This window comes from Oryctolagus cuniculus, chromosome 1 (genome assembly GCF_964237555.1).
Source record: "Oryctolagus cuniculus chromosome 1, mOryCun1.1, whole genome shotgun sequence".
NCBI classification, from domain to species: Eukaryota; Metazoa; Chordata; class Mammalia; order Lagomorpha; family Leporidae; genus Oryctolagus; species Oryctolagus cuniculus.
Window position 1 is genome coordinate 199,435,382 of NC_091432.1, and position 25,772 is coordinate 199,461,153.

At 44.5% G+C, this 25,772-nt stretch overlaps 1 protein-coding gene across 6 annotated transcripts in view; it reads left to right on the forward strand.

Annotated features, from left to right (window-relative positions):
• The window catches only part of MELK (maternal embryonic leucine zipper kinase), an 84,318-nt gene that overhangs the window by 20,724 nt on the left and 37,822 nt on the right, over positions 1 to 25,772 (forward strand). For all 6 annotated transcript variants that reach the window (XM_002707984.5, XM_008265306.4, XM_051844063.2 and 3 more), the window contains 2 exons: positions 468 to 566; positions 23,241 to 23,309. In XM_002707984.5, coding sequence (XP_002708030.1) covers positions 468 to 566; positions 23,241 to 23,309 — 168 coding nt within the window. The remainder of the gene's footprint in view (positions 1 to 467; positions 567 to 23,240; positions 23,310 to 25,772) is intronic.

Here is a 25,772-nt window from a genome sequence, read left to right on the forward strand (position 1 = left end):
CATGAACTGGAAGTCCAGAGGCCTCAGAGCGGTGACTTTGGACAGCCTTCCTTTTTGGACTGCAGGTTCCCTGTCTGTAGAATGGCAGGTTGAAGTGGATGATCCCTGAGCCCTTTTCCAGCTTTATAGAGATTCTGTGATTCTGTTAAGCATCCTGACATCTGAAATGTGTTCTAAATTTTTAAAAAATATTTATTTAGTTATTTGAAAGAGAGAGAGAGAGAGAGAGAGAGAGAGAGAGAGAGAGACATTGATTCCATTTGCTGGTTCACTCCCCAGATGGCTGGGGCTGAGCCAGAATGAAGCCAGGATCCTGCTACTGTGTTCAGTCTCCTGTGTGTGTGTGCAGGGGCCCATCTGCTGCTTTCCCAGGTGCATTAGCTGGGAGCTGGATCAGAAGTGGGGCAGCTGGAACTTGAACTGGCACCTGTTTTTTTTTTTTTAATGACTTTCTTTCCCCCTTTCAGGCAGATGTTTGGAGCATGGGCATACTCTTATACGTACTTATGTGTGGATATTTACCATTTGATGATGATAATGTCATGGCTTTGTACAAGAAGATTATGGTGAGTATTGCAGGGCATAGAATTCCAATGTAAAAGGTATTTTTTTTTTTTAAGATTTATTTATTTATTTGAAAGTCAGAGTTACACAGAGAGAGGAGAGGCAGAGAGAGAGAGAGGTCTTTCATCCTCTGGTTCACTCAATTTACTGCAATGGTTGGAGCTGCACTGATCCTAAGCCAGGAGTCAGGAGCTTCTTTGGAGTCTCCTACATGGATGCAGGGGCCCAAGGCCTTGGGCCATCTTCTACTGCTTTCCCAGGCCATAGCAGAGAGCTGGATTAGAAGTGGAGCAGCTGGGTCTTGAACTTGAACCCGTATGGGATGCCAGTGCTTCAGGCCAGGGTGTTAACCTGCTGCACCACAGCACTGGCCCCAATGTAAAAGTTTTCTACACTGCATGCTATATTGTTTCCATTTATGAAATTACAAAAACAGGCTAAAGTAATATGTGCTGTTAGAAACCAAGATAGTTTTCATTTGAGTGTAATTGAGGTTGGGAGTAGTAGGGGTGCCTGTTGTTTATCTGGGTGCTGGTTGTATTTGTCTATTGAGTTTTTGAAAATTCATCAAGATATCCTCTTCATACACTTCTTTATGTGTATTATACTTCAATAAAAAGTTTAACAAAACAAAAACAAGCAAAGTATTCTGTATTTTAGGATGCCTCTGAACTAAGGTGAGTAAATATGTAAGCTGATTTTCCTGGTAAGAGTTTTTGTATTATAGCTTGAAATAACAACTTAGTAAGTTGCTGTGTTAAATTACATTTTCCAGGCCGGCGCCGCAGCTCACTAGGCTAATCCTCCGCCTTGCGGTGCCAGCACACGGGGTTCTAGTCCCGGTCGGGGCGCTGGGATTCTGTCCCGGTTGCCCTTCTTCCAGGCCAGCTCTCTGCTGTGGCCAGGGAGTGCAGTGGAAGATGGCCCAAGTACTAGGGCCCTGCACCCCATGGGAGACCAGGATAAGTACCTGGCTCCTGCCATTGGATCAGCGCAGTGCGCCGGCAGCAGCGCGCTGGCCACGGCGGCCATTGGAGGGAGAACCAACGGCAAAGGAAGACCTTTCTCTCTGTCTCTCTCTCTCACTGTCCACTCTGCCTGTCAAAAAAAAAAAAAAAAAATAAATTACATTTTCCTATTAAGTCATAGTAATCTAAGACCCCCCCATTTGTTTAGAAGGAAACGCTTGGCTTTAAGGTGTACACTAAAAGCACAGTTAAGAGTATGGTAAGCTTTGTTAAAATCATGTCTGTCAGAGACAAAAAGTAGATTAGTGGTTGATTGAGAGTTGGGGTGGGGAGTCGACTGCTAATGAGTGTGGAGTTCCTTTGGGGATGGTGAAAAGATTCCAGAATTAAAAAATAGTGATGATTGTACAACCTTGTGAGTATACTATAATCCACACAGTTGTACACTTTAAAAGGATAAGTTTTATAATACATGAATTGTATTTATTTAAAAATGCATATATAGCAAGTAAAATAGTAAAATCTTTTTTTAAGAGTTAATTTTAAAGCAAGCTAACAAAGGAAGATAATGTAAAGAGGGAGAAAGCATGATATTGGGCTCCCTAGCAAATCAAGGTCAGGCCAGCAGAACAGTTTCTCTGAAACATACTTACTTCTGTCTAACAAATATTTTCTGAATGTTTGCTTTGTACAAGATACTAAAAGGTATGGACAAACACTTTGATAATTGTCTGCTGGGGGCTGATTTCTTAGTGGAGGCAGTAGCAGGCCTATCAGGTTTTAAAACAAGGGTAGATAGAAGTGCTTCAGAAAGGGATGTGAGAGCATTCCTTTTTTTTTTTTTTAAATTTATTTGACAGGCAGAGTTATAGATAGACAGAGAGAAAGGTCTTCTTTCCATTGGTTCACTCCCCAAATGGCTGCTATGGTTGGCGCTGCGCTGATCTGAAGCCAGGAGCCAGGTGCTTCCTCCTGGTCTCCCGAGTGGGTACAGGGGCCCAAGCACTTGGGCCATCTTCCACTGCCCTCCCTGGCCACAGCAGAGAGCTGGACTGGAAGAGGAGCAACCGGGACTAGAACCCAGCACCCATATGGGATGTTGGCACTGAAGGCGGAGGATTAACCAAGTGAACCATGGCGCTGGTGCCCGAGAGCATTCTTGATAGAGTAGACAGAGAGATGGGAGAAACAGGAGGAAGAGTGGTCAGATGTCATGTGTGGATGGACACCTACAGGTAGGGAACTAACCTGAAGCAACTCTTACTTTTGGGAAGTAGCACAGAGAGTTAAAGTGGTAGTCCTACTTGCCCTGTTGCCCACCCTGTAGAACACCAATTCTAGGGCACTCGTTTAGTTTTCAATTTTTATTTATTTGAATTAGTAGTTTTTCTTATATCCTATCCTAGAGAAACCTCTTATCTTTAATCTGTGATTTCTTTGTAAGAATCTTTTTGAGCCCTTGGCTGTTTTGTGAGGATTTAGTTTAGTTAAGCCAGATATTATAATAATCTGTTTAACTGGGCTGATACAAACATTGTGAACTTCACAATACACCAACAGTGGTGAAACCCAGTACCACAGTCTTCTGTTGTGTGGCACTGTTGCACTCAATGGAATGTGACACCTCCATTCTTCCTGAGCAGCATTTCATGATGTAGTTTATGTAAGGACTAGTGCCAGTGCCAGTACCAATGTGTGTACTAAATGTCAGCAAAGCTTGACTTTTGTCTCATTTTTAGTAGAAAATATAAATAGAAGTCTTACTATTTTCTTTCCACATCGCAATGTATCATTCTATCATATCCTCTGGAGTGCACATGCCCCGGCTTTGAAGATCATCAGTCAAGAGTGGTCAGGGCCAGCGTTGTAGCACGGCAGGTAAAGCCACCACCTGTGACACTGGCATCCCATATGATCAACAGTTGGAGTGCCAGCTGCTCCACTTCCGATCCAACTCACTGCTAATGTGCCTGGGGAAGCAGCGGAGGATGGCCCAAGTGTTTGGGCCCCTGCACCTGTATGGGAGATCCAGAAGAAGCTCCTGGCTCCTGGCTTCCGACCAGCCCAGCCCTAGCCATTGTGCCATTTAGGGAGTGAACCAGCAGATGGAAGGCCTCTTTTTGTCTCTCTGTAATTCTGCCTTTCAAATAAATAAATAAATAAATCTTTTAAAAATTTATTTTAGGGATTGGGCCAGCGCTGTGGTGCAGTAGGTTAAAGCCCTGGCCTGAAGCGCCGACATCCCATATGGACTCCAGTTCTAGTCCCGGCTGCTCCTCTTCTGGTCTGGCTCTCTGCTGTGGCCTGGGATGGCAATAGAAGATGGCCCAAGTCCTTGGGCCCCTGCACCTGTGTGGGAGACCCGGAGGAAGCTCTTGGCTCCTGTTTCAGATCGGCACAGCTCCAGCCATTGCGGCCATCTGGGGAGTGAACCAGCAGATGGAAGACCTCTCTCTCTGTCTCTACCTCTCTCTGTAACTCTTTCAAATAAATAAAATAAATCTTAAAAAAAAAAATTTTATGTATGGACTGGTGCTGTGGTGTATTGGGTAAAGCTACTGTCTGCAGTTCAGGCATCCCATATGGGTGCCAATTCAAGCCTTGGCTGCTCCACTTCCTATCCGGCTCTCTGCTATGGTCTGGGAAAGCAGTAGAAGATGGCCCAAGTTCTTGGGCCCTTGCATCCACGTGTGAGACCTAGAAGAAGCTCCTGGCTCCTGGCTTCGGATCAGCGCAGCTCTGGTCATCATGGCCATCTAGAAAGTGAACCAGTGGATGGAAGACTTTGCTTTCTCTCTCTCTGTCTCTGCCTCTCTGTAACTCTGACTTCAAATAAATAAATAAATAATTTTTTTTTTTAATTTTTTTTTTTGACAGGCAGAGTGGACAGTGAGAGAGAGAGACAGAGAGAAAGGTCTTCCTTTGCCGTTGGTTCACCCTCCAATGGCCGCCGCGGCCGGCGCGCTGCGGCCGGCGCACTGCGCTGATCCAATGGCAGGAGCCAGGAGCCAGGTGCTTTTCCTGGTCTCCCATGGGGTGCAGGGCCCAAGCACCTGGGCCATCCTCCACTGCACTCCCTGGCCACAGCAGAGGGCTGGCCTGGAAGAGGGGCAACCGGGACAGAATCCGGCGCCCCGACCGGGACTAGAACCCGGTGTGCCGGCGCCGCTAGGCGGAGGATTAACCTAGTGAGCCGCGGCGCCGGCCCAATAATTTTTTTTTAATTTTATTTATTTGCGAGGCAGAGTTACAAAGAGAAGGAGAGAGATAGAGACAGAAAAAGAGTGAGAACTCTCCATTGGTTCACTCCCCAAATGGCTGCAATGGCCAGAGCTGGGCTGATCTGAAGCCAGGAGCTAGGAGCTTTGTTCAAGTCTCCCATGGGGGTGCAGGGGCCCCAGCACTTGGGCATGTTCTGCTGCTTTCCCAGACCATTTCAGGGAGCTGGATAAGAAGCGGAGAAGCCAAGACTTGAATTGGCACCTATGTGGGATGCCAGTGCTGCAAGCAGTGGCTTTACCTACTATGCCACAGCACCAGCCCCTAAATTAAATCTTAAAAAAAAAAAAGGTCAACTCGGCATATTTTCTTTTTAAAAGATTTATTCTCTTTATTTGAAAGGGAGAGTTAGAGAGACAGGAAGAAATGTTCCATCCTCTGGTTCACTTCCCATATCTATGCAACAGCCAGGGCTGGGCCAGTCCAAAGCTAGGAGCCAGGAGCTTCATCTGGATCTCCCACATGGGTGATAGGGGGCCCAAGCATTTGGGCCATTTTCTGCTACTTTTCCCAGGTGCATGGGAGCTGGATTGGAAGTGAGGCAGCTGGGACTCGAACCAGTGCCTGTATGGGATTCCAGCTCTGCAAGTGGTAGCTTTATGCCACAGTGCAGGCCCCAAGACGTGGCTTTGTAAACTTTTAGATAAACCTTTTATTTTAAAAAGTTGTGAATAGTTTCTATTTGTCCCCTCACTCAGTGTTCCTTATTGTTAACATCTTGTGTTCCTTTAGTACATTTGTTGTAACTGAGGAACTAGCGTCAGTATATTACTTTTAATTCAGTAATGTGATTTCTGCTAGTTTTCCCCTGGTATCTTTTTCCTCTGCTAATATCCTTCTGGGACACCCTGTTACATTTAGTCATCATGTCAATTTAGCCTGTTCTGATCTGTGATAGTTTTTAGGCATCTATAATAATAATAATAACAACTATTATTATTACTATATTATTATTACTATTATGGTTGGTTAGCTGGCTGTCCCAATACTATTTATTAGTAATGAATTATTTTTCCAGTTATTTGGAATGATGGTTTTATTTACAATACCCAATTCCTACATTTACACATTTCTCTGTTTGTTTGTTTTAATGTTTATTTGAAAGGCAGAAATATAGAGAAAAAAGAAGAGACAGTGAGCTTCCATGTGCTGGTTCACTCCCCAAATGGCTGCAAAGGCCAGAGCTGGGCTGATCTGAAGCCAGGAGCCAAGAACTTGTTCTGGTTCTCCCAAGTGGGTGCAGGGGCCCAAGCACTTGTGCCGTTTTCCACTGCTTTTCCAGGCTGGATCAGAAGTAGAGCAGCCAGGACTCCAACCGGCACCCACATGGGATTCTGGTGCCACAGCCGGCGGCTTTAACCACTATCCCACAGCACTGGCCCCTAACTAATTGTTTTAATTACTGTACCTACACAATAACTTTTTGTTAATGTCTAATGGAATTAGTCTTTTCTTGTTGTTCTGTTTTTTCCCCTTCAGTTTTCCTGGCTATTCTGATATGATTGCTTTTTTTGATGTATTGTTTAAATGGGATATTTGGAAAGTAATGGGTCTTTAATTTGATGGAGAAAACTCTTTTCCAATTTTGAAAGAGCTGGTTTGGTAGCTTATCTATCATGTTAATAATAAATAATGAATAACTTGTAATAGTGAATGAATAAGTCAGGGTTGGAGACACGGCCTTGGGTATTCTTTTGGGTTGTGTGATGTTTAAATGCTCTCCAAGGGTCTGTATCTCAACGCAGAGTAATACAGTGCTTGCTTTTTACTATGTGACCTTTTTATTTCTTAATTCTTGTGGATCTTATTAGTGCTTTCTTTTTCTTTTGGAAAATGTAGTTAAGTCATATTACATCTTTACAGTAGAATACACTGTGGCTATAAAAATGAGTGAGGAAGGTTCGTTAAGTTCTAATAATGAAATGATATCTCAGATTATTGTTAAGTGAAAAAGCAAGGTGTAGAACAGTGTATATAGGGGCTGGCATTGTGGCATAGTGGGTAAAACTGCCACCTGCAATGCCAGCATCCCATATGGGCACTGGCTTGTGTATTGGCTGCTCTGCTTCAGATCCAGCTCTTTGCTAATGGCCTGGGAAAGCAGCAGAAGATGGGCCAACTCCCCATGCCCCTACCACCCACATGGGAGACCCAGAAGATGCTCCTAGCCTAGCTTTGGCTTGGTTCAGTGGTGGTCATTGTGGCCATCTGAGAGTGAACCAGCAGATGGAAGATCTCTCTAACTCTGACAGATAGAGTTACAGACAGTGAGAGAGAGAACAGAGAGAAAGGTCTTCCTTCCGTGGGTTCACTCCCCAAATGGCCATCACGGCCAGCGCTGCACCAGTCCGAAGCCAGGAGCCAGGTGCTTCTTCCTGGTCTCCCATGCGGGTGCAGGTGCCCAAGCACTTGGGCCATCCTCCACTGCAATCCCAGGCCACAGCAGAGAGCTGCACTGGAAGAGGGGCAACCGGGACTAGAACCCAGCGCCCATATGGAATGCTGGTGCTGAAGGCAGAGGATTAACCAAGTGAGCCACGATGCCGGTCCCAAATAAATCTTTTTTATAAAAGTATATATAGTGTGCTGTCATTTTTGTAAAAAAGAAAGGAGAGGCATATTGATACTGCTTGTTCACATACAGAAGGAGATAGCAGTTGTTGCTTACTCTTCCTTCTGGCAAGGGAAATTAGAGTAAAGAGATAGAAGGGGGATTTCATTCTATGCCCTCTGTACCTCTTAAATTGTGAGTTATGTCAGAGTTTTACTTACTGATTGCCTGAGCAGTCTAGTTGGGATTTCTGTTACTGTGTTGAACAGAAGTAATGAAAGTTGGCATCCTTGTTTTGTTTCTGATTTAGGTGGAAAGCTTTCAGTCTTTCACAGCTGAATGTCATAACAAGGATTTTTTTATGTGTGGCTTTTATTTTGTTGAGGTAGTTTCCTCCTCCTCCTGTTTTCTTTCTTTTTCTTTTTTTTTTTTTGATAGAGAGAAAGGTCTTCCTTTTCCGTTGGTTCACCCCCCAATGGCTGCTGCGGCTGGCGCGCTGTGGCCAGCGCACCGCACTGATCTGAAGCCAGGAGCCAGGTGCTTCTCCTGGTCTCCCATGCAGGTGCAGGGCCCAAGCACTTGGGCCATCCTCCACTGCACTCCTGGGCCACAGCAGAGAGCTGGACTGGAAGAGGGGCAACCGGGACAGAATCTGGTGCCCCAGCTGGGACTAGAACCCCGGGTGCTGGTGCCGCAGGTGGAGGATTAGCCTATTGAGCCACGGCGCCAGCCATATTCCTGTTTTATTTCATTTTATTTTTAAATTTATTGTATTTATTTGAAAGGCAGAGTTAGAGAGAGAGAGAAGTCTTCCATCTCTGGTTCATTCCCCAAATGGCTGCAATGGATGGGGCGGGGCTAGGTTGAAGCCAGGAGCTAGGATCTTCTGCTGGGTATCCCAAGCACTTAGGCCATCTTCTGCTGCTATGCCAGGTGCAGTAGCAGGGAGCTGCATTGAAAGTGGAGCAGCTGGGACTCAAACCAGTGCCTATATGGGATGCCACTGCTGCAGACTGAGGCTTAACCTTGTAAGCCCTAGCACAAACTCCTCTGTTCCTAGTTTGTTTAGTATTTTTATCATGAAAGGACTATTGACTTTTGTCATGTTTTTTCCCCATAATTTTTGTGTTTTTAGGGGCCGGCGCAGTGGTACAGTAGGTTAATCCTCCACCTGCAGTGCTGGCATCCCATGTGGGCGCCAGTTCTAGTCCTGGCTGCTCTTCTTCTGATCCAGCTCTCTGTTGTGACCTGGGAAAGCAGTACAAGATGGTCCAAGTCCTTGAGCCCCTGCATCCGCATGGGAGACCAGGAGGAAGCACCTGGCTCCTGGCTTCGGATCAGCACAGCTCTGGCCGTTGTGGCCATTTAGGGAGTGAACCAATGGAAGGAAGACATTTCTCTGTCTCTCTCACAGTCTGTAATTCTACCTTTCAAATAAATAATTAAAAATATCTTTAAAAAGTTTTTTTAAAGATTTATTTATTTATTTGAAAGTCAGTATTACACAGAGGGAGGGAGGAAGAGAGGGAGAGAGAGATATCCTCCATATGCTAGTTCACTCTCCAGATGGCTTCAATAGAGTGACTGGGCCTGGCCGAAGCCAGGAGCCGGGAGCTTCTTCTAGGTCTCCCATGTGGGTGGTAGGGACCCAAATACTTGGGCCATCTGATGCTGCTTTCCCCAGGCCATTAGCAGCGAACTGGATCGGAAGTGGAACAGCATGACACAAACTGGTGCCCGTATGGAATGCTGGCACTCAGTCAGTGGCTTTACCCACTATGCCAGAATACCACCCTCTTTCTGCATCAAATTAGATGATCATGTCATTTTTCTTTAATTTTGTTTATATGTTGTATTACATTGATTGACCTGAGTATGTTGAACCATCCCTGCATTCCAGGATTAAATATTATTGGTTATGGATATATAATCCTTTTAAGATGCTGTTGAATCTGGTTTGCTAGTGTAGATTTTTTTTAAAAAGGTAGAATGATAAAGTTTTCAATGAATTTTGAACTCCAAAAACTAATGTGGAAGCCAGGGAAAGTGACTTGTTTTTAAGTATTTAAAACATTTTACTTAGAGACAGAGAGCGCTCTCATACATTTGTTCACTCTGCAAATGTTTGCAGTGGCTGGGGGAGCCAAGACTGGGAGCCAGAAACTCAATCCACGTCTTTTATGTGGGTGATATGGACCCAGTGACTCAGGCCATCACCATTGCCTCCCAGGGTCTGCATTAGCAGGAAGTTGGAGTTAGGAGCTGGAACCAGGAATTGAACCCAGGCACTTTGATATGAGGTGTAGCCATCCTAACCATCATCTTAATTGTTAGGGTAGAGCCCACCCCCCAGGGGAGGTGTCTTTGCAGGCCAAATCTGGGTCTCTGTAAGTAGGTGTACAGAAACAAAGTTATGCTTTTTTGAGTTCTGTTGAAATTACTTCTGCCCAGAGGATATGCATTAATCTTTTTACTGATTTTTTTTTTAAAATATCTTTTATTAGAAAGAGTTACAGAGAGAGAGAGACGGAGAGACAGAGAGATCCTCTATCTGCTAGTTTGCTCCCAGATGGCTGTAGTAGCTAGGCCGAAACCAGGAGTTTCTTCCAGGTCTCCCATATGGGTGCAGGGGCCCAAGCACTTGGGCCATTTTCCACTTTTTTTTCCCCAGGCCCTTAGTAGGGAGCTGGATCAGAAGCGGAGCTGCTGGGACACAAACTGGCACCCAAAAGGTGCAGGCAGCAGTTTTAACTGCTATACTACAATGCTGGGCCCTTAGTTGAATTTCTTTTTGCCTTTTTTCTTAGTTCCCCACCTCCCCCCTTCAAGGGGATGGGAGCTTTCTGAAGTATGTATGTTGCATATCTTTAAAAAATATTTATTATTTTCATCTACTTGAAAGGCAGAGAGAGGGAGAGAGATTGATCTTCCATCCATTGGTTCACTTCCCAAATGCCTGCAATAGCTAGGGCTGGGCCAGGCTGAAGCCAGGAGCCTGGAATTCCATGCAGGTATCCCTCGTGGGTGGCAGGGGCTCAAGTACTTGAGCCATCAGCTGCTGCCTCCCAAGATCTATATTAGCAGGAAGCTGAATCAAAAGTGAAGGTAGAATTTTTTTTTAAAGATTTATTTATTTACTTCAAAGTCAAAGTTAGAGAGGCAGAGAAAGGTCTTCCATCTGCTGGTTCACTTCCCAAATGGCTGCAATGGCCAGAGCTGAGCTGATCCAAAGCCAGGAGCCAGGAGCTTCCTCTAGGTCTCCAGTGAAGGTGCAGGGTCCCAAAGACTTGGGCCATCTTTCACTGCTTTCCCAAGCTACAGCAGAGAGTGTGATCGGATGTGGAGCAGCTGGGACTTGAACCAGCATCTTAATTGCTGTGCCAAATGTCTGCCCCATTGAATTTTAAAAAATATTTATTTATTTGAAAAGCAGAATTACAGAGATGGGGAGAGGCATAGAGAGGTCTTCTCTCTGCTGGTTCACTCCCCAAATGACCACAGTGGCTGGAGTTGGGCCAGGCCTAAGCCTGGAGCCAGTAGCTTCATCTGGGTTTCCCATGTGGGTTCAGGGACCCAAGCAGTTGGACTATCTTCTGTTGCTTTCTCAGGCATGTTAGCAGGGAGCTGGATTGGAAGTGGAGCAGCTAGGACACAAACCATCACCCATATGGGTTGCTGGTGTCAAAGGTGGCTGCTTAACCCACTATACCATGACAGTGGCCCCTGTTGAATTTTTGAGTGTTGATTCTGCTCTCATGTAATGGCAGCTGTTACTGTCAGAAGTATGCCTATTTGTATATTTTTTAAATATTTATTTATTTATTTGAAAGGCAGATTTAGAGGAGAGAGAAAGAGATCTTCCATCTGCTGGTTCACTTCCCAGATGGCTGCAACAATTGGGCCAGGCTGAAGTGAGGAGCTTCCTCCAGTCTCCCATGTGGGTGGAAGGGCCCAAAGAGTTGAGCCATTTTCCACTGATTTTCCAGGTGCCCCATCAGGGAGCTGGATGGGAAGTAGAGCAGCTGGGACTCGAACTGGAGCCCATATGAAATGCAGCTGCTACAGGCCCTGGCTTGAATATGCTGTAGCAAGCGCTGGCCCCATGTATTTCTTTTCTTCTTTAAAAACAACAACAACAACAACAACAACAACAACAACAAAAAACCCCACATTTATTTATTTATTTGAAAGTCAGAGTTATACAGAGAGGGAAGGAGAGGCAGAGAGAGAGGTCTTTCATCCGCTGGTTCACTCCTCAGTTGGCCACAGTGGGCGCAGCTGTGCTGATCTGAAGCCAGGAGCCAGGAGCAGCTTCTGTGTCTCCCACACAGGTGCAGGGGTCGAAGGACTTGGGCCGTCTTCCACTGCTTTCCCAGGCCATAGCAGAGAGCTGGATTGGAAGTGGAGCAACCAGGACCCAGACTGGTGCCCATATGGGATGCCAGCACTGCAGGCGGTGGCATTACCCGTTACACCACAGTGCCGGCCCCCCATATATTTCTTAAATACTTATTTGTCTATGTTGTTGATTAGAAAACTGAATAGAGGAGATGATGTGGTGCAGCGGGTTAAACTGCTGCCGGTGGTGCTAGCATATCATTTCAGAGTGCTAATTTGAGTCATAGCTGCTCTGCTTCCAATCCAGCTTCCTACTAATGTGTCTGAGAAGGCAGCAGAAGATGGCCTAGGTACTTAGGCCCTTGCCACTCTTGTGGGAAGCCAGGATATAGTTCTTGGCTCCTAGCTTTACCCTTTCCCAGAACTGGCTGTTTTGGCCATTTGGGGAGTGAACTAGCAGACGGAAGATCTCCCTATCTCTTTGTTACTCTGCCTTTTAAATAAATGAATAAATCTTAAAATAAAAAAAACTGAATAGAAGAGGACCAGTGCTAAATGTTCTGGGTGTTGATTTCTAATCAATATCAGATACATTAATGAATATTTTGTAGTCTTATCCTTAAAGATAAAATAAGTGACAATACCAATAGACATAGTTCAAATAAATGAATAAATCTTAAAGGAAAAGGAGAAATAACTAATAGAAGGTAGCTAGTAAATTAATAAAAAATTCATCTATTTTTAAAAGATTTATTTATTTATTTCAAAGAGTTACACAGAGAGAGAAGGAAAGGCAGAGAGAGAGAGAGGTCTTCTGCCTGCTGGTTCACTCCCCAGTTGGCTTCATGGGCTGGAGCTGCGCCGATCCGAAGCCAGGAGTGAGGAGCTTCTTCCAGGTCTCCCACCTGGTTGCAGGTGCCCAAGGACTTGGGCCATCTTTTACTGCTTTCCCAGGCCATAGCAGAGTGCTGGATCAGAAATGGAGCAGCGGGGTCTCGAACTGGCACCCATATAGGATGCCAGCACCACAGGTGGCGGCTTTATCCTCTACTGGCCCCTCATCTATTTATTTGAAAGCGGGGAGGGAGGGGAGAGGAGGGAGAAAGAGAAAGAGATCTTCCATACACTGTTTCAGACTTCACATGGCCACAATATTCCGATCAGGGCCAAACTGAAGCCAGGAGCCAGACAATCTATCCAAGTGTCCCACATGTTTGGCCTTTCCCAGGCACATTAGCAGGGATCCAGATCAGAAGCAGAGCAGTTGGAATTCGAACCGTTGGGCTGATATGTGATATTGCTGTCATAGGTGGCAACTGAACCTTCTGGGCCACAGTGCCAGCCTGGTGATCCTAACTTATTGACTTAGTGCTAAGCTTTACTGTATTTTTCCTTATCTGGACCTTAAACCTCTGTACTGTTTATTTGTCTTCATTTGCTTTCACTGTAAGTTCAGATTTGTACAGTAACCATGGAACTAATGCTACTAATTATTAATATATTGCTTCATCAATACAAGGTGAATATACCAACAAACATCAGTGTTCTCTACTTTTATTTATTTTTCTTAAATGTATTAGAAGATCTGAATTAATTCTTTGTGGAAAGGAACTGACCTTAAAATAATACAAGTGTTACTTCCTAATAATATATGTTAGATCCAGTTTTGATATTTTTGGCAAATTTGGTACCTTTGCAGTGGAATGAATGTGGTAGAAAATGTCTACTTGTTGCTCAGTAGAGATTTGGCCTTCCTAATTATTATTATTTACTAATACTATGTCGTCTTTGTTTCTCTTACTCTGAATTTCATTTTTTAGCTTTTCATGTATTTGCAAGTTGAAAATTGATTCAAATTAGGACTTTTATGCATTATTGTGGAATTTAATTTCACACATTATAGATTTTGAAATTTATTGTAATCTTGGCTCAGAACTATTGTTCCGAGTCGCAGTATAATACAGTCTGCTGGTTGAATCTAATTAAGGTGTCGTATCACTTGCATGCAGTATGTATCTTTGCCTAGAATGTTCTGAAATTCCTCACTTGGGAATAACACTTCCCTCAGTTCTTGGTCTGATTGAAAAACCCAGCAATATTTGACACACTGTATGCAATTCTTGTTTAAGAGGCAGACTTCGTTTTTCTTTTCCAGTTGTTGACTATTTTAACCAAAATGCTCGACTGCAATTTTCAGCATGATTACTAATAGACTGAGTATTAATCTTATTAATATCACCTATATTCATTTACCGTTGTTACATTCAAAGGCAGGCATAACTGTACTCCAGTTTTGGCACACCAATATTAGGGTAATAGAAATAATTTAGTAAATAAAAGCTGAGTAGGATTAAAGTAAAATTTTAAAGAAAACGAGCAAGAAAATGAACAAGTTGCCTTTCTATGAGACTGTATTTTTACAATTACAGAATTGACTGCAGTACTATGATTATGTGCTGGAGATATTGCCTTTCTGAGAACATTGTGAAAAATGAACAATTTCAAGACCACTGGAATGCCCTGGATTATTTTGCTTAGCCCACAAATCTTTTTACCCCTCCCATTTGGCATTCTCCCACTGTTACCCATTTCTTGCTTTCATTGTCAAGGTAATCATCCCCTAAATAAATGAACAGGAATTCTCCAAAGACTGAGCAAAAACAAGAGTTAGGGGGAACAGCCCTGGTTGACAAGGGGCTGTTGTGGGGATGCTTTTCCCCAGCAGAATTGTTCCTTTTGAGGTCTTTGCTGATTGATCTTTGTTTATCTATTTTACTATTTAAGTAAGTAGCTTTTCTCTGTCTACTTGTAGGTGTGCTTGCACCTTGTAGTACAGTACATTAGAAGAAGTACTGTGTTCCTCATCTTGCCCTATCACTAACCCTTTTTTGCCATATGACAATGTTTTTCGCCTTCAGCACTGTCGGCATTTGAACCAGATAATTCTTTGTTGTAGGGGCTGTCTTGTGCATTATAGGATATTTAGCAGGATACATGGCTTTTACCCACTAGATGCCAATAGTAGCCCCCAAGTTGTGATAATCAAAAATGTCTCTAGACTGTGCCAGATGTTCCTATGGGACAAATCACCTCCTATTGAGAACCAATGCCCTATGGTATTGAACAAGTACTTCATGTCCCCACTGCAATGCAGTTGTCTCATTTGTATATTGTAGTTAATAATTCTTGCTTACCAAGCACATGATAAAATACATGTACAAGTGTTTTTGAGCCTTTTAAAATACTGTGTACAAATAAGAGTTAGTGTTAAGCCTAACAGCAAAGCTCGGCTCTGGACCCAGCCGATATTTCAGTGCAGAGAATGAAGCTGAGACTGTCAGGATGTGGTGATGAGTCACAGGCCTCATGACTTGCAAGTGATGACACAGAGGTGTTCTCTCTACACTGGGCGGGTGTGTTGTCTCCACACTGGAGGAAGCTGCAGTGGACCAGAGTTCCACTGAGAGGCCACATGGCATTCCTCAGAACAGCTTTAGCCTTTCTTACTATCCCAAACATTTAATACTCTGGCTTTCATAAGACTTGGCCAACACGTCCATCTCTAGTCCACTACGTTTTTGAGTCTCTCTCTTCTGCTTATTTCTGACTCAGTAAACATTTACTATCTTTTATGTGCAGGGCAGTGTGTTGGGTACTGTCATACACATCCTCTTCTTTTTTTTTTTTTTTTTTTTTTTTTTAAAGATTTATTTATTTATTTGAAAGGCAGAGTTACAGAGAATAAGAAGCAGAGAGAGAGATATCTTCCATCCTCTGGTTCACTCCCCAGATGGCTGCAATGTCTGGAGCTGCACTGATCCAAAGCCAGGAGCCTGGAGCCTGAAGCCTTTTCTGGGTCTCCCACATGGGTATAGGGGCAAAGCTCAGCTTGGGCCATCTTCCACTGCTTTCCCAGGCAATAACAGAGAGCTGGGTCAGAAATGGAGCAGCCAGGACATGAACCAGTGCCCATATGCCACACTGCAGATGGTGGCCTTACCTGCTACACCACAGTGTTGGCCCCTCTATTCTTTTTATGCTCCTGTAAGTGGCATTGCAGACAGTAATAGTGGTAGTGGGGGCAGCAGCAGCAGAAATTAACACTCATTGAGTTTTTAAGTGCTTTGTATGTATTAAATCATCGAATCCTAGGAACAATTCTGTGTAACAAGTGCTATTCTATTTCTTTTTGTATATGAGGAAACTGAGGCACAGTAAGGTTAAAGGGCTTCAAGGTCATGGAGCTAGTAAGTAGTGAGTCTTAGATTTGGACCTGGGTGCTTTGTCTTTAGCCTACTCTGTTAGGAAATAGGGTCAGAGAGATTAAATAACTTGTACAAGTTCATAGAGCTAGTAAGAAGCAAAACTGGGATTCCAGCTTAATGCATTGTGGTAGAATGAGAAGGCCATGCCAAGATGGCCACTGGCAATAGAAACTGCTTGGCAACAGGCTGTGATTGGATGGTTTCGGAAACCACATGACAATGGAGCCTGACTGGCGACAGGCTGTGATTGGATGGCTTCGGAAACCACATGGCAACAGGGTGTGATTGGTTAGGGCATAGACCACCCCTTGACCGGATTGGCTGCCTTGGCTATATAAGCTGCTGTAGCAACTAAAATAAACGAGTCTGCAGGGTGCTTACCCCAGGCCTGCTTTCACCCTATTCCCTGGGGTCTGTGTGGTGACTCCCGCCTCTTGCCCCCACCACGCTCCTCTCAGAACGAATCCACAGCAACAATGCATGGCTCCAATCCATTGCGGTCACTAGTGTGCTGAATGCCACGCTTCTCATTCACTTGTTCTTTCTGCCTCTGCAGGACTGCTTCTGTGATGCTAACTCACAGCAAAGCACAGGGGATCTGTTAAAAGGCAGCTCATAAATTCAAAGTGAGATGATAGGAATGATGACAAGAGTCCAAGAGAAACTTGGGATTGGTGTGGCGAAGCATTCTTTATTCAGTACTTTGAGTATTTCATATCTGGCTTCTTCGGAGGACTTCTTTTAATTAAGAGTACTCTTTTTCACGTGTAGTTTCTGAATTTAAAGGTATACTTATATTTATTTGGGTAATTCTGGTTATGAGTCCGTTAGCTTGCATTTTGTAAGAGACCAGAAAGGACTGAAACTGAAATCAGAGTTATCCTTAGAGTGGGTGATGCTGCTTGGGGAGAGATAATATGAAGTGAAGTCGGATATGGGATTCCTAGGGTGGTTGTAGCAAAGTTCTACAGCATGGTGGCTTAAAGCAGCAGAAGTGCATTCTTGTACAGTTGCGGGGTTCACTTTTCCACCCAGGGCAGGTGGTAGCCAGAGGGTAAGCTGCAAATGGCTGGGCTACCAGTCAGCATGTTGGAAGACCACTGAGAGCACCGGGAGGCCCAACAGTGAGTGCAGCGTGACAGAGGCCACTGTGGGAGCAGGTGGGGATCAGACTCAGGTAGATCATCCCTGTTTAATCAGGTAGGAGGGCCCTGTCTCAGGCTGGTCAGCACTCTATAACAGACCCTGCCAAGAGGAAGTAAACATGTTTGGAAGACCAGTTAGATGGGCAGTTTACCAAGAAGGAGAACAAATCAAGTCCCCAAGGTTAGACTCATGAGCAGCCTTGGTCTCAAGGCATGATATGACAGGGAGACTGAATAGGTCAGGGCCAGGCATGCAGCAACCGTGAATTACTGCTGAGTTCCAGGACACTGGTTAAAGCATTGAATAATCCTTTTTTCCTGGGGATAGGTATGGAGCCCAAGCAGCACTGACCACTCAGGTTGGGATTCATTTGGCTGTAGGCTAGTGACAGTAGGGAGTAGGGAGAGATGAATAAGAGGCTTCATTACTGTAATTCAGAAACAAAGCTTTGTCAGTTTCTGACTTTGGCAAGTGTTGAAGTCCCCTGGCAAGCTGTAAAAAAAAGAGTGAGTTCTCTGGGTCATATCAAATGCTTTAGATACAGAGTGAGTGAAAATTTGATAATATTAAATGCCATTTGTAATAAAATGGAAGCTCTGCCCTTTCTAGGAAATACTTTGTAGGTCAGTATGTTTATTCTCATCAGAGAGGTTGAGTTGTTTCAATGTCAGAATCTTTTCTCCATAAGTTCATGGGTTGAAAATACTCTTTTGGGTCTCTGATGACTTTATTTTTTTAAGGGTAGGAAAACATATTATTTATGAGACAGAAAGAGACAGAACCATCTGCTGGTTGACTCCCCAGATGCCTTGCAGTGACTAGGGCTGTACGGGTTGAGTCAGGAGCTGGGAACTCCATTCAAGTTTCTCAAGTGGGTTACAGAGACCAACTATTTTGCTTACCAGGATGTGCATTAGTAGGAAACTGAAATCAGGAGCAGAGCTGGGACTTGAACCCAGACACTTTGATATGGGATGAGGGTGTCCCAACCAGCATCTTAATTGCTGTGCCAAATGTCTGTCTCCTATTACTTTAAAAAAAAAAATTTATTAATTTGAAAGTATTACAGAGAGTGAGGGAGGGAGGGAGGGAGAGAGATCTTCCACCTGCTGATTCACTCCCCAAATGGCCACAATGGCTGGAGATGGACCGGGCTGAAGCCAGGAGCCAGGAGTTTCTTTGGCTTATGAACTTGGGCCATCCTTCGCTGCTTTTCCAGGCACACTAGCAGGGAGCTGGATCAGAAGTGGAGCAGCCAGGACCTGAACTGGCACCCATATAGGATGCCAGTGTTGCAGGAGGCGGGCTTTACCTGCTATGCCTCAGGGCCTACCCTAGCCCCTATTACTTCTTTAGCATAATTGGAATCAAGCCTGCCATGTAGACTTAGGACTTTGGGTGACCCATATTTGTCCATTTCTCTCCTTACCTTTAAGCTGGACTGATTTCTTTAGGAAGTATATCCTAGAAAGTTCATAAAAATAGAGAACTCCAGTGCTAGAGCTGATTGACATCTCCACCCACCTGCCTCCACTCTTTGCCTAGCTTCTTTCAGTTACTGTTGGCTTTTCTTCTTTTTCTTCTTCTCTTTTTGGTTGCTGTCCCTGTATCCTTAAGAATGTGTTTCAGTGGGAACCCTTTGTATTACTAGCTCACAATGTTAACTTCAAACTGTTCTCAAATAATTTTTTAAGAGCATTTTTTTTTTGACAGGCAGAGTGGACAGTGAGAGAGAGACAGAGAGAAAGGTCTTCCTTTTACCGTTGGTTCACCCCGCCCAAGTGGTCGCTATGGCCGATGCGTTGTGGCCAGCGTGCTGTGCCGATCCAAAGCCAGAAGCCAGGTGCTTCCTCCTGGTCTCCCATGCAGGTGCAGGGCCCAAGGACTTGGGCCATCCTCCACTGCCTTCCCGGGCCACAGCAGAGAGCTGGACTGGAAGAGGAGCAACCGGGACAGAACCTGCGCCCCAACCGGGACTAGAACCCGGTGTGCTGGCGCCGCAGGCAGAGGATTAGCCTAGTGAGTTGTGGCGCCAGCCAGAGCATGCTTGACATATGACTTTCGTTTGGTGGGTGAGGGGGAGAGTTAGGAGGTAAATTTAAGAGATACCAAGGAGTGAGGTGGATGTGGGGATACAGGTCATGCATGGCCTTAGGGTTAGGGTAAGAAATTTGGATTTCATTCTGTGCAAGATAGGAAGCCATGGAGGGTTTTGAATAGTGAAGTGACATGACTTGGCCTAATGTTTTAAAAGAATATTGGGGGCAGGGCACCTGCAGTGCTGGCTTCCCATATGGGCATAGGTTCGAGTCTCAGCTGCTCCACTTCCCATCTACCTCCCTGCTGTGGCCTGGGAAAGCAGTAGAAGATGGCCCAAGTCCTTGGGCCCCTTTCTCTCTCTCTGCCTCTCTGTAACTCTACCTTTCAAAAAAAAAAAAAGATGGCCCAAGTCCTTGGGTCCCAGCACCCTCATGGGAGACCCAGAAGAAGCTCCTGGCTCCTGGCTTTAGGTTGGTGCAGCTCCTGCCATTGCTGCCAATTGGGGAGTGAACCAGCAGATGGAAGACCGACTGATCCCTCCCTCCCTCCCTTCCCCCCCCACCCCTCCTCCTCTCTGTGTGTGACTCTGACTTTCAAATAAATCTTCAAAAAAAAAAAAAAAAAAAAAAGGTGGGGTGGCTGGGTTTGTGGAGTGGGTGTTTGGCCTGCTTTTTTTTTTTAAGGTTTTATTTATTTATTTAAAGGTAGAGTTACAGAAAGTGAGAGGGAGAGACAGAGGGAAAGGTCTTCCTTCTGTTGGTTCACTCCCCAAATGGCCACCACGGCCAGAGCTGCACCAATCCAAAGCCAGGAGCCAGGAGCTTCTTCCTGGTCTCCCATGTGGGTGCAGGGGCCCAAGGACTTGAGCCATCTTCTACTGCTTTCCCAGGCCATAGCAGAGAGCTGGATTGGAAGAGGAGCAGCTGGGACTAGAACCGTCACCTATATGGGATTCCGGCTCTGCAGTTGGAGGATTAACCTGTGCCATGGTGCCGGCCCCTGGCCTACTTCTTAAGATTCTAGTTTGGAGACCCTTGTTCCACATCCTAGTGCCTGGGTTTGATGCGTGGCTCTGGCTCCTAATTCCAGCTTCTTGTTGATGTAGACCGTGGGAGGCAGCAACTCATGGCTAAGTAGTTGGGTCTCTGCCACCCATGTGGGAGACACAGATTGAGTTCCTGACTCTTGGCTTTAACCTGGCCCAGTCTCAGCTTTTGTGGTCATTTGGGGAGTGAACCAGCAGATTGAGGGTTCTCTATCTGTCTCTTTGTCTTTCTGTTTCTCGAATAGGTACAAATTTAAAAAAGGAAATAAAATTGGTGGTGAGTGGAGACTAGGCCAGGGGGTTCAGTGGTGGAATCTGGAAGACCAGTTAGGAGCTTGTTGGCAGTCTGGTGGATGAGAGATTGTGTTGGCTTAGATGAGGATGGTGGTATTAGAGGTAGTGATGAGTGATTCTCGATAGATTTTGAACATGGAGCCAATAGATGCAATAGATGTTGACAAATTGGATGAAAGGTGTGAGAGAGGAGTTGAAGATGACTCTGAGGGTTTTTTTTTTTTTTTTTTTTTTTTTTTTTTGACAGGCAGAGTTAGACAGTGAGAGAGAGACAGACAGAAAGGTCTTCCCTCTGTTGGTTCACCCCACAAAAGGCCGCTACGGCTGGCGTGCTGCGGCTGGCGCGCTGCACTGATTCGAAGCCAGGAGCCAGGTGCCTCCTCCTGGTGTCCCATGCGGGTGCAGGACCCAAGCACCTGGGCCATCCTCCACTGCCTTCCCAGGCCACAGCAGAGAGCTGGACTGGAAGAGGAGCAACCGGGACAGAATCCGGCACCCCAAGCAGGACCAGAACCCGGGGTGCCGGCACCGCAGGGAGGATTAGCCTAGTGAGCCGCAGCGCTGGCCGACTTCGAGGTTTTTGACCTGAGCCGTTCTTAGAATGAAGTTGCTATTTACTGAGGTGGAGAAAAAGATGAGAACAAGTGTGGTAGTGGTGACATCGTAATGATTTCTGTGATCTTTTTATGTGATTAAGTATATTAATCTTTTGTCATTTGATTGGAAAAGATATTTTTCCCATTTTGTTGTTAGTTAACTAAGTTGTCAGTGGTTTTTTTTTTTTTTTAATTTATTTATTGGGGGCCAGTGTTGTGCCTTCTTCCTATGACGCTGACATCTCAAATGGGCACTGGTTCATATCCTGGCTGCCCCACTTCCAGTTCAGCTCCCTGCTAATGCACCTTGGGAAACAATAGAAGATGGCTTGAGTACTTGAATCCCTGCACCCATATGGGAGACTCTGATGTAGTTCCTGGCTCCTGGCTTTGGCTTACCACAGTTCCTGTTGAGGCCATTTGGGAAGTCAACCAGTGAATAGAAGATCTCTCTGTCTCTGTCATTTCCCCTCTTTCTATTTCCCCTCTTTCTGTAACTTTGCTTTTCAAATAAGTAAGCCTTTTTTTTTTTTTTTTTTTTTTTTTTAAGATTTTATTTGGAAGGGAGACGGAAAGAGCATGCCTTCCATCTGCTGGTTCACTCCCCAAATGGCTGCAGCAGCTGGGGCTGTCCCACACCAAAACCAGGAAACTGGAATTTCATCTGGGTCTCCCTTGTGGGTGCTAGGGGCCCAAGTACTCAGGCCAGCTTCTGCTGCTTCCCCAGGCAAATTAGCGGGGATCTGGATTGGAAGTAGAGCAGCTGAGACTTGAATGGGGGTCCTATGGGATGCAGGTGTTGCAGGTGGCAGCTTGACCTTCTGTGCCACACTGCAGACTTCCTGTTCTGTTTTGCTGTAAAGAAATGTCAACTTTTTATTTTGTTGTATATTATTATTTATAGTTTTTGACTTTGCTGTAATGTCCAAAAAGATTCTAAAAATAACCATGCTTTCTTTAAATAATCTTAAGGTTTTATATTTGCATTTAATCAGAGTACAATTAATTTTGGTGTATACTTTAAGTTACAATTCAATCTTAATTTTTCTCAAATAGCCTTTTATCCTAGCATCTTTAAGCAGTTTACTTTTCTGTTGTGAGAAAGTGTTTTATTATTTCTTCTGAATTGGGAACAGGGGGTATATGGCAGGTTATGTAAAGAGGTATTCTGACATGTATTATTGTTTAGCAACTACTTGGTCATATCTTTGGTTCATGACTTGGTGGCCATAGTTTCTATGTATAGTAGGTCATAAACATTTGTCTCCTGAGTCTTCCATTTGCACAAACAGGTACTTGTTTTATTTATTTATTTATTTAGACAGGCAGAGTGGACAGTGAGAGAGAGAGACAGAGAGAAAGGTCTTCCTTTGCCGTTGGTTCACCCTCCAATGGCCGCCGCGGCCAGCGTGCTGCGGCCGGCGCACCACGCTGATCCGATGGCAGGAGCCAGGTACTTTTCCTGGTCTCCCATGGGGTGCAGGGCCCAAGGACTTGGGCCATCCTCCACTGCCCTTCCTGGCCACAGCAGAGAGCTGGCCTGGAAGAGGGGCAACTGGGACAGAATCCGGCGCCCCTACTGGGACTAGAACCCAGTGTGCCGGCGCCGCAGGCGGAGGATTAGCCTAGTGAGCCGCAGCGCCAGCCTGTACTTGTTTTAGAAAGTAGCTTTCATTAGTTTGTCTCAGTCATTATGAATTCTGCTTTGTTGATACTGTGTGACCCAGTTTTAACCGTAGCCTATGCCTTCCCACCAAATATACTTTTCTGCTGCTTCATTGTGTCAACTGATAATTGCTGTGAGATTATGAACTAAACTTTCTTCAGCAATACAAATTGAGCACAGTGTATATCTGCTATCCATGTAATCACACTGTCGATTCCCAAGATCTGTAACATTTTTATTTTCCACGTTAAATTCTCTTTGCTCTAGACCTTTGGTATGTGGATAATTTAGAAATGATGGTAGTGTTCAGTTTACTGGATTTTGTTCAAGGCAAGAAATGAATTTCTTATCAACAATGCTTAACCAAAATTGCCGTTGGATGAAGTCTTTGGGCTTAGAAATAAACCTATAGGATATTATTACCTTAGAAATTTGTGTCAAGGCTGATCGAACCTAAATCTCCTAAATGTTTTCTTTGTTTTTTGTAGAGGGGGAAATATGATGTTCCTAAGTGGCTGTCTCCCAGTAGTATTCTGCTTCTTCAACAAATGCTACAGGTAAACTTTGTTACTTATTTTTAAGTAATAGAAGTCTGTTATTAAGTTGCTTGATCCAACTTTTAAAATATCTGTGGACCCACTACATTTATCATTATCAGATTAGAAAAGATTCCATTGATTGTATCTACTTTGAAAATAACCTCTACTGATTCCTTTCTTATGCTGTAAACTCTAAAAAACTTCTGCTGTATGTCTTTGCTGATGTTCTTTTTCTTTCTTTCAAAAATTTACTTATTTTATTTGAAAGGCAGAGTTACAGAGATAGGAGGACGAGGACGAGGGGGAGGAAAGGGAAGAAGGGGAGAGAGAGAGAGAGAGAGAGAGAGAGAGAGAGAGAGAAAAGAAAAGAATATGAGGATGAGAATCGATCTTCATCCACTGATTCACTCCTCAAATGGCCCCAGTGGCTAGGGCTGGGCCAAGCCAAAGCCAGGAGCCTAGAGCTTCTTTCTGGTCTCCCACGTGGGTGCAACAGCAGGGTGCTAGATCACCAGTGGAGCAACCAGGTCTCAAACTGGCACCCATGTGGGATGGTGGCATCACAGCAAGAGGCTTAACCTGCTGTGCCACAGCACTGGCCTCTGATGTTCTTTCTCTTATTTTTCCATGAGCTGTGGTTGCTTTGTCTAGGTAGCTTTCGCTCCAGTCTTTTCTGTTATCTTGTTCCCACTTAAGCACGTTAGGTATACAGTATATACTGAATGGGTGCTTGAATAAGCTGATGTACAGTTGATTGGACACTTCGATCTAGTCCAGTGATTCTGATTCTCGAGCATCTATCCATAATTGCCAGATGGGCTTGTTAAAACAAAGTTGTTGGGCCCCAATCCTGTAGTGTCTTATTCAATAGGTCTGGGGCCGGACTAAGAATTTACATTTTTTTCCTATTTAAAGGATTTATTTATTTTGGGCCTGCGCTGTGGCGCAGCAGGTTGAGCTGCTGCCTGTAGCACCAGCATTCTATATGGACACCAGTTCAAGTCCTGGCTGCTCTACTTCTGATCCAGCTCCTAATGATGCACCTGGGAAAGCAGCAGAGGATCACCCAAGTCCTTGGGCCCCTGTACTCATGTGGGAGACCCAGAGAAAGCTCCTGGCTTTGGCCTGGCCCAGCCTCAGTCATTGTGGCCATTTGGGAGTAAACCAGTGGGTGGAAGACCTTTTTCTGTGTCTCTCCCTCTCTGTCTCTGTAACTCTGCCTTTAAAATAAATTAAAAAAAAAAAAAAAGATTATTTATTTGAAAGGCAGAGTTCAGCAGTTGGGGCGAGAAAAGTGAAACAGATCTTCCATCCATTGGTTTACTCCCCAGATAGCTACAACAGGCTGCAGCCAGGAGCCTGGAACTCCATCCAAGTCTCCTTTGTGGGTGGCAGGGGCCCAAGCACTTGGGCCAACTTCTGTTTTCCCAGGCACATTAGCAGGGAGCTGGATCAGAAGTGGAGCATCCAGGATTCAAATCAGTGCTCATGAGATGCCAGTACTGTAGGTGGTGGCTTAACGCATGGTGCCATAATGCTGGCCCCAAGAATTTGCATTTCACACAAGCTCCCAGGTGATGCTGAAGCTGCTGGTTTTGGGACCACACTTTGAGAATCACCAGTTTAGTGGAATGAGTCTCTGAGGGTGAAAGATAGGAGTGCTGAAGTATTCATCCTACAGTCAGTAGGCATGCTGCCTACACTGGGTCTGATCTGTAGGATGGGGCTTCAGAATTTGGCCTCATTTGCCATGTAATGTTACAAGGATAAAATGAGATTGATAGGAAACACTGTGAAAATCTGAGTACAGTATTATTAGTGCAATATTTTTTTCATTAAGTATTCAGACTATCTTCCAGTTTTTCCATCTATTAAGCCATCTCCACCTTTAATTCAGAATTTACCTCAGGCTCACCCACCTCGATTAAGTAGGGCCAGACCACCAAATCTCCATAATAAGATTGAAAACCCTCAGTCTTTCTTCTAGACTTCAAAAAACTTAATCTTTGCTGATTAATTTTCCTCTCCTCACATTTGAAAATTACAAATGGAAAAGAAAGGTGTGCTTTTCAACTTGTTCTGTGTGATTGTAAGCTCATCAGAGGTAGAGATTGCATATTCAGTGTGAATGCCCTGCATTGTGGCTGCTTGAATATTAAATTGGTGAATATTTCCCATGAATAGGTTTTCCAGCAAAAGACTATTACATCATACAATAGATTGACTGAACTTCATGAATAATGTCCATACCAATGAAGTTCATGTTTGTTAAACACTTATCTCCTAAGCCTCTGTTGGTTGCTATAGCTTTTTTTTTTTCCTTTTTTTTTTTTTTTTTTTTGCCTCTATTGCCTTTCTTAAAAGAATTTATTCCAAGGCCATTTTAAGGTCTTTGACAGCATTTTTATGATGATAAAGTTTACATCTGTTCTGATGCATTTTGAGTTCTGAGGAGGAAAGGTGTTCTGTGTTATCTATTGG